This window comes from Astyanax mexicanus, chromosome 14 (genome assembly GCF_023375975.1).
Source record: "Astyanax mexicanus isolate ESR-SI-001 chromosome 14, AstMex3_surface, whole genome shotgun sequence".
Taxonomy (NCBI): Eukaryota; Metazoa; Chordata; class Actinopteri; order Characiformes; family Acestrorhamphidae; genus Astyanax; species Astyanax mexicanus.
The window spans coordinates 29,076,594-29,086,187 of NC_064421.1; the positions used below are offsets into that span (position 1 = coordinate 29,076,594).

General features: G+C 38.6%; 1 protein-coding gene across 1 annotated transcript; it reads left to right on the plus strand.

Moving 5' to 3' along the window:
- The first annotated feature begins 916 nt into the window (after positions 1–916).
- dnajc27 (DnaJ (Hsp40) homolog, subfamily C, member 27) lies at positions 917–9,064 on the plus strand. Its single transcript, XM_007244676.4, has 7 exons — positions 917–1,420; positions 2,153–2,235; positions 2,546–2,615; positions 3,137–3,301; positions 4,215–4,337; positions 4,911–5,071; positions 5,745–9,064. Exons 1-7 carry the CDS (start codon positions 1,334–1,336, stop codon positions 5,875–5,877), a joined length of 822 nt encoding a protein of 273 aa, XP_007244738.1. The 5' UTR covers positions 917–1,333; the 3' UTR covers positions 5,878–9,064.
- Positions 9,065–9,594: the final 530 nt, after the last annotated feature.

The following is a 9,594-nucleotide window of genomic DNA, read 5'->3' on the forward strand; positions in this document are numbered from 1 at the left end:
TGGTCATCCACTATGGGACAGTTTGTCTCGATTAGGTATCTATTATTATTAATGTTGTTAATGTTTGTGCTGTTGTATTGATTCTGATTTTTTTTATTTATTTATTAATAGGAAAGGTCTTAAGATATTTAATTAGTTAATTTTATTTTAAAATCTGAGTGAAATCTCTTTCTGAGCGAAGAGCAAATAGCTCCTCCACATGAGCTAAGCAAGAATACCAGAGAATACTTAAATAATTAATAAATAATAATAATTATAATTATAAACATAAAACATTAGCCTACAACTAGAAAATGTAATGCGGGATGTTTGTGCAGCTAAAATGTTTGCTATGGTGGTTGATATGATGTTGCTAAAGAGTTGCTAGGCAGTTGCTGAGGTATTGCTATGGTGTCTGTAGTGGTTGCTAAGCGGTTGCTAGGTGGTTGGTAAGGTGTTGCTAGATGGTTGCTAAGGTATCCGTGGTGGTTGCTAGGTGGATACAATGGTGTTGCTGTAGTGTCTGTGGTGGTTGCTTAGGTGTTGCTATGGTATATTCGTTGGTTGCTATGTTGTGTCTAGGTGGTTGCTAAAGTGTTGTTAGGTGGTTGCTATGGTATTACTATGGTTTCTGTGGTGGTTGCTATATTATTGCTATGGCGTTGCTAAATAGGTGCTAGGTGGTTGCTACGATGTTGCTAGGTGGTTGCTAAAAAATGTATATGCATGAATCAGATTATAATGTGTTTGCACATTGCTGCGCAACAGTGTAGCGCAATTATGGTTATTAGTTCCAACCCCGCAATGTGATTGGCTGAGAGGCGTTCTGTGAGTGTCCTTATCAGCCTGTAATGCACTGTAACCAAAGCTCTCCATGTATTACTCCGCAACATGCAGGTAACCTGGCAAGGATGCAGTATTTACAATTCAAACAGCAATGGAACTAGTTTAACTCACGGAGTGTTTATAACCAAACAGATCGTATTTTCATGTCTGAGGACTGGCGGCTCCCTCTAGCGGCCGCAGCGCTTCACTCCTCCGCTAATAAACCGGGGGGGGGCGCGGTGTCTCAGCTCGGTGTGGAGAATATAACATTAGTTTATGAAGTTTATAATATTATGGAGCTCTGCAGCGGCGCCGCGAACCCGCAGCGCTCAGTATTTATGAGGGTTTAGAGAGGAGAGCCGCTTTAACGGGATGCCTGCTGGTGCTTTAGCTTTAGCTCCCATTGGCCTGTACTGTTCCCAGCTAACTCCAGCTAGCCCGGCTCATATACCCAGCTAAGCTAAGCTGTGTTTGGTAGCCGGTTGTCAGGACTAGGGAGCGGGTTTTGGCAGTTTCCCCGGTTATTATAATGGACACGAACGTGCAGAAACGGCGAGAGAGTAAGAAATCTCTGCGGGTGAAGGTGATCAGCCTTGGAAACGCGGAGGTCGGGAAGGTGGGTGATTAAACAGCCGGTTAGCAGCTAATGCTGCCTAGCTTTGCTTAGCCTAGCCAACACCAGTCCCCTGATTCACTGATTTCTCCTGCACTTATTAATAACACCCTTATTAATTCACCTAAACTCACTGCATTTACTCTATCTCTCTTACATTACATTATCATAATATTAATATAAAATAACAATGTCAGCAACTATAACCACACAGATCAGTGAAATAAGATAAAGAAAACAAGTAGAAAGACAGTGATCGGGATTAATAATGATTGTTAGTTACTGAGAGTGGTTGTGACGGGCTGTGGTGTAGGAACTCAGGAGAAATACTGATCACCACACTGATTTAATCACAGTCTGGATCCTCTGGGTGCCCAGGGCAGGTGGGATGGAATGCAGGGTCAGGGGTCAGTCTGTAGATGGTTAGGACCTTCCTGACTGTGATCTGTGTGTGGTTCTCTGTGAGTGGATAGTCTGGGTTCAGTAGCTTTGATAATGATGTTAAAGTTTGGTGATCATTACATTTAATTATTACTATAACGTTTTATTTTAACTAATAAAATTAAAATATAATGGAATGGGAAAAACAATATTAAATAAAAAGAAATATTTTGTTGTCCATTATATATTTATTATTATTCATTACACACCTATGAATAATTAAATTAAATTATATCTGTTCTAAAATATAGGGTTAAATAATGACAGAAGCTCTGTTCTGTTTTGTTTTTGAAGAGTTGCATCATCAAGAGGTACTGCGAGAAACGATTTGTACCCAAATATCTGGCAACAATTGGGATCGATTATGGAGTGACCAAGTAAGTAATATTGTTTTTATTGTGTTCCTTGGTCAGTTTGTGTGAAACGTATGTGTAAATCCTGATATTTGAGAATAATGTTTTTTCTTCAGATTTCCTGTTCCCAGTTTGAAGACTTACTTGTCACTGTGGGAAAAATGATTGTTAAAATGGTCTATTATGTTTTTGTTCAATTAACTTGTACAGAGTATGTGATTTAATGATTAGGCATTAAAAACAACAGTATTTACTTGTTCGAATCATTTGTATTTTATGGAAATTAAAAATATAGGTTTCTTCTTCAGCTGATTGGTTTGTCTTTTCACTCCAGGGTTCAAGTTCGGGACAGGGAAATAAAAGTCAACATTTTTGACATGGCGGGGCATCCTTTCTTCTATGAGGTACTGATTTACGTGTTCAATAAGCTATATATAAAGAACTGTTTTAGGTAGAAACATATTTTACTTCATATGTATGCATCACTATACAGGAGTTACAGTTCAATATTAATATATCGATATTGGAATGCTGCGAACAAGGTGATATATCTTGATTTTTTTTTTTTGTTTGTTTTGAAAACTGTCAGTATGAATAACACTCAAAATACAAGAAACACTTTTTATCCAATTAGAACAGTTGAATCTAATAACAGTGTACAGCACTGCTATCTAGTGGTTGGGTCTTAAACACAACAATGACTCCCTTTTGACACCAATCTTTACATCTATTCTAATAATAAAAAAATCAGTACTATAATTTTGGAAATTGATACAGTATTGAAAACAATATGGTGCGGTGTGATTTGATCTAGATATTTTCTTAACCCCAGTAGTTTAGTGTTCAGTGCAGTGTTGAGCACTGAACTCGGGTTAGTTCAGGGATCAGTAGGGTTGCTGAGTGCAGTGATGATGCTGTGTTGTAGGTGCGTAACGAGTTCTATAAGGACTCTCAGGGCGTGATCCTGGTGTACGATGTGGGTCTGAGGGAGAGCTTTGACGCGCTGGACAGCTGGCTCACCGAGATGAAGCAGGAGATGGGCTCTCAGGCCAACATGGAGAGTATCATCTTTGTTGTGTGTGCAAACAAGGTCAGTTTCTTATTTCCAAACATTTCTGAATGATTCTAATGATTCTGAACTTTGTGTTACTTAATGTGTATGAAATAGGGATGCGTCAGATACTGAATCCCGAACCAATACAATGCAGTAAAAAATAAAAAATAAATAAAGTTTTTGCTTTCTAGTTTGCTGGATTACCGTCCGTGCTAACCAGCCACACCGGAAGAAAGCACAAGCAGTCACGAACACACTCACAACTTACAACACAAGGGGTTTGTTACTGCCAGTGTGAGCGCGGCATCGGCATTCTCAGTGCGCAAGTGCAGCTGAGTCTATTGTGAACTCATGGAATAACAATACATTACTAATGAATCAGTTTAGATGATATTAAAATGTAGACTTTCAGGTTTAACTTAAGCGGTTGAACACAAATTTCTTATAAAGAGTTTAGGAATTACAAAGCCTTTATAAAAGGAGCTGATTCCAGGTGTGGTATTTGGATTTGAAGCTTAATAACATTTTAATTTCACTAATTAACATTTAATTACATCTCAATTGCAAGAAAAAAGACAAAATCTGGAGGAGAGAAGAGCCTTATACAGTAGCTATTAGCACAGCAACATTGCAGAGCTAACAAACACCACTAACCAAACAAACCAGCAAATGCTGCAGAATAATCATATTTAACCACCACTAAACATTCAGCTGCAGCAGTCAAACAGATAAAGCTACAATTAGGAATTTTTATGTGGCTTCTGGCCCTGCCCCTAATCAGTAGCGGCAGTCAGTCCCAAAAACGCTGATCAGTCAGTATCTGGATTTGACCAAATCTGGCACATTTAATATACTGGTGTGTAGTGGATGGGGATTAACATTAAAGAAAGTTGAATTAATAAATAAGGTTTTAGCTCTTTTAATCTGATTCAGTCTCTCGTTCCTGCAGGTGGATCTGACTAAAAGGCGTGTGGTGGACGAGAGTGAAGGCCGGCTGTGGGCAGAAAGCAGAGGTTTCCATTATTTTGAGACGTCTGCTCAGAGTGGAGAGGGTATCAGTGAGATGTTTCAGGTTTGTGTTCTATAATTTTTGTTTGGGGGAGGATCTTATCATTACTGCTTTGTTTTCTGAGATTTTCTTTTACAATTTTTTGTAATAGTCCAGCATCCTTTAACACAATCCCGGTTTTGGCAAAGTGTTTACATTTCACCTCAACACACGATTAATAATGCACTTTAAGAATTGTGCCAATACTGCAGCAACAACAAATATCATAAAGTCTGTAATAGCAGATTATTGTAGAAGGTTTGGTTTGGCATCATTGCAAAACTGACAATTTCCTAAAAAAAATACAGTGACAGAATTAGCAACCAATGTCCGTATAGCTGATTATATAATTCTTCCACAAAATGTGATTCCAGTTTCATTATAAATGGAGCGCAGATTGTGAAAGGTTCAGGTTTCACACACATTCCAGTATCTTCACTCCAGTCTTGTCACAGTGCGCTTTATTAGGATATACTGATAGAAAGTAACAGTATAAGTGGAAGTGTCATGTAACAAAATGAACCAATAACGTGACCTTACACGCGGCAATGGGAGCAGATAGCTCCCCATGTATAATAATTTATCTTTGTTCTCCAGGCTTTCTTCTCCTCCATAACGGACATGTGTGAGAACGGGGGGAAGAAGCCTCCCCCGGAGGTCAGCATAGGCTTCACCAAGGAGCAGGCCGACACCATCCGCCGCATCCGCAACAGCAAAGACAGCTGGGACATGCTGGGGGTCAAACCAGGAGCCACCAGGTAAGAGTCATTATCCCTGTAAACCTTCTCCTTTAATTCTGCTTTTATTTTTTATTTAACACCAGCCTGAAGATGGTACTGTCGAAATTTTTCGCTGGTTCCATTTCTTACTTTCCTACATTAACCTGCTGTGTGTTTTGGAAAGCTCTGTTCTATAATGAAAAGTCCTGATGGAGAATATAAATCCATTTTTTTTTTCTTCACAATTTCCTCCCCAATTTATAAGGCCAATTACCCAGCCCACTCATTAGGACTCCCCCATCACTAGTAATGCCCCAACACCAGGAGGTGTGAAGACCAGCACATGCCTCCTCCACATGTAAAGTCAGCTACTGCCTCTTTTTGAACTGCTGCTGATGCAGCATTGCCGGGTAGGTTCCGGCAGCTGATGGCAAGCTACATGAATGGGATTTGAACCCGCGATCACCTGATCATTGTAGCACTGCCGCTGGAGAGCCACTCAGAGCCCCCGTAAATCCAATTTTGTTGGAGGATAAAACTCCTTCCTCCTCCCAAACCTGTGAAGTCAAGCTCCACCTCTTTTATAAGTGCCACCAATCAGTGCAATTTCTTACATCCCTACAGGCTTCATTGGCTGTTAAATACTCTCACGTGACACTTTTTATTATTATTTATTGTATGATTTATTTATGATTTGTGTTTTCACTCGTAGGGAGGAAGTCAACAAGGCATACAGGAAGTTGGCTGTTCTGCTGCACCCGGATAAGTGCGTGGCTCCAGGCAGCGAAGACGCTTTTAAAGCTGTGGTGAACGCTCGCACCTCTCTGCTCAAAAACATCAAGTAGGAGTTAACGCAGAAACCTTGTATACACGAGGAGCAACAACTCTCTACAGACTCGAACACAGGGGGAACCCCCACAGTCTCTCACTCTCACCTCTCAGACCAAGAGAACGTAGGTTTATTAAAGTTCTGTATAAAAGTGTAAATTACCGTTACTGGTGTTCTGTGGAGTACGCTGTAAAATACACGCACACAGAAGAATGTAAAGAACATAGTGTACATTTATCAGCTCTACTTGTAGTCCATGGAGTTCTACCTGGTTACATTTGCTATAAATGGATCACTGCTGTAATCTTTATAAAATATTTTATAAACATAAAATATTCTAAACTTGACTCACCGTTAAAAACATCTGCACCCAGAAGGAATCAGCATAAAGGAATAAAATTTCATGTGTGGGCTTGACATTGTGAGACAATGTGGCTCATTAAAGTTTCACGCTCGGCAGTGCATGTGACCTAAGCAGGGCGGGGCTTATTTCTGTATCTATGTAGGTGGGCTCCGTTGCAAGTGCTAGTGCCGTGTAGTCCTCAGAGAAGATTTCTAAAGCATTTCCAACAGCTGGAAGACTTCCAGAGGGGTCATAGGTCAAAGGGTTGGTCTTATTGGCATATAGACCACTGCAGTCATGTCGTCATTTTGTAGTCGGCAGCATGTTGTTTATACCCATGTTTGGGGTTTTGTTTACCTAAACATCACTGGATCCTCAAATTTCAAGATCATTTAAGAGTCGTAATTAGAACAATGCTAGCTTTAAGCTAATGAACTGACCGCACAGCAGCAGAGAACGCGAGCAGACTTGATTTGGAGTTGTTGAACATATTTATTTGTTCTGGACTTATTTATTTACCACAGAATGTGGTAAAGGCAAATTTTTAAAAAGCCCCTGCGAGCTCTCTACGTCACGTGACTCGTGGTTACATTACCAGAGAGATGCGCTACGACATATGACAGAGGTATAAGTTGGCCTTTAGACACAGAACCCCAAAATAGGTGCAGCAGCAACATCAGGGAGGATCAGCGAGATCCACACCAACCCCAGAGAGCTAGAACTGGCCGTGTGCATGACATGTGCCGAGTGATCCAACTGTAGGATTACAGACATTCAGCAAGAAGTGAAGACCTCCATGGTTCATCCTGTTTGTGCCAGCACCGTTGGCAGACAGCTGCACAGCATAGGACTTACATGCACACAGACCATTACAACAACTGTACGCCAGCCCACACAAAAGGTCTGGTGTCATTGTGTGGGGTGAACTTTGGTACAATACCACATTTTTAAAAGCCCAACTTTACATTAATGAGGTCCTGCAACCGGTGCTCTTTTCCAACAGGACAATACTCGTCCACACACTGCTGCTGTCGTATTAAGAGCTTTAAGTCTTGAAGACACTGCAGATACTATTCATGTCGAGCTGCATCTCCAGACCTATCCATAATTATAGAAAATGGGTGGGATGCGTTTCTATTGGAGGCTTTATCAACACTCCACCCCTACCTCACAATCTGCAAGAACTGTGTGAGAATATTGGAGCGGCATGGAATAGATTATCACAGGAGGAACATTTGGAACCTCTGCAACTTCATTCTGAGACGTCTGGCGTTATACTTCTGTATGTGTAGCTCAATAAATATTTCTTAAGAGCATACAATTCTAAAATGTCCTTCTGGGTGTGGCTGTTTTTGGCCATGAGTGTATATATAAAGATATTTAGGCTATTATTTAAATATGTATCTATTTGGTGTGGAAGTCATGATTATCTACAGAATAAACATTGTAGATATTTCAGTCTGCTTGAAAACACTAAAATATTGTTTTTATACCCGAATAAGCTTTATTGTCACAGCACCATATGTAACATGTTTACAGTGCTGAATAATTTATACATCTTATAACCGTTTATTAATTTATTCTGCTTTTATTATACACTGGGTTATTTTACTGGGTTACGGTGCCAAGAGTAATGTATTGTTATGTTTACGTGTGATTATACTTTACACTACACTGTGTTAAAATCATAATTTTAAGCCTGATTCAAAGTCTGATTTATGACATTTGTTTACACAGAAAAAATATCATGATATCATGTTATCATTGATTGTGCTGTTTTTCATGTACTATATCAGCGTGGATTTCTATAATTTCAGTTCTTAAACTAAGAAAGAGATGAAAATAAAAGTTTATTTACATATATACATATAATACGTATAATACAAAGTATGATGAAGCTGCAGGATGTGGAGAAGCTAAAGAACTAATGAGATTGCTGCATACAAAACACACAGATCTGTTAATTTAACACCAGGAATTAAGTGATCTGATTGGGGCAGCTTTAGTTAGAGTCAGTTTCTCACTAATAAAGAAAGTCCAGAACGTTGGGATGTGACACAATTCCAATTTCAACAATGTACAATAAGTCTGTTACACATGTGTACATATACTGCATGAACATTCAGAACATATTTTTATATGAATATAAAGTAAGACACTATATAAAGGAATTGTCTTTTCTGTTCATGTGCAGTGTAAGCATCATTTCTATTTTTACAGTGTGTATGTAGTAATCTACATATATAAATAATTTACAGTCTGTCTTTAAAATAACATGCATTACTTCAGTTTTGAAGCATTTTGTGGGCGTTATATGATGGGTTGCCTTGTTTTCTCTGTTACGGTATTTATTTTTTATTTTCTTGTTTTTATTTATTTATCACTGTAAATATATTTTGGTGACTTGCTGTGTTCAAATATAAAAGTAATGAATTGAATTTGGTTTTGCATATTTTCATCTAGATAACAGGACGGCAGCTGATAATTATTTTGGTAGTTGATTAATCAATTGATTAGTCTGCAGTGATTCTCTCTGCAGTGTGTTTAGTTTGGTGCTGTTACAGATGGATTATAATCTAATAATTGAATAATAAAATAACAAATAATTTTGTAATCGAAGTTGATTAGCACCAGTAAATAGTGTGTACAGACTGTTAAAGTAAATTATTATTATTATAATATTATATTAACTGCATGCCTCATATTTGATCATGCTGGACTGCACTATGTGATCTGTACTGGTAGAGATGATGTAAACGCTGATACCTTACGGTGGAGGGGGATTTCTGAATTATTATTTTGCTGCACAGTCACTTTTTCTGTTTGGGTTTTGTACTGTAATAAAAGATCAGTCACAGTGTATTCTTGTGTTTCCTTTTGATTTAAAGTAATTATGGAGTGAATTTTGTGCCAAAAGTTTTACGTAAAAAAATAAAATCCACAATCAAAATTTTAAGAATCAAAAGTAAAACATGTATGTTGCAAATTCAAAAGAGAAAAAATATATATCAAATATATATATTTAAATATACTTGGTTATTTTATTATTCTTTGCACTTATTTGAAAATTATTTTAGTTTGGATTTTGCCAGTCTTTGCTTTCATTTTTGGATTTTTTTGGATTTTCTGTGGATTTTTGTGGATTTTGCTGCTAAAGACTTTTGCTTCTGGAATCTCTCCTTTGCTTCTGCTTCATTTTTTTGGTTCTGATTTTTGGCACACTTTTCACGGGTGGGCGGGGCTTAGAAGAAGGCGTTCCCCTTTAATCTCTATTGGTCACCTACCCTGAACCCTCGTCTGAGACAGACCACGCCCACCCCGCCAGCTTCAAGCGCTCTTCCAAACATGGCGGAGCGAACGGGGTTCAGCTCACAGCAGCATCAGCAGGTA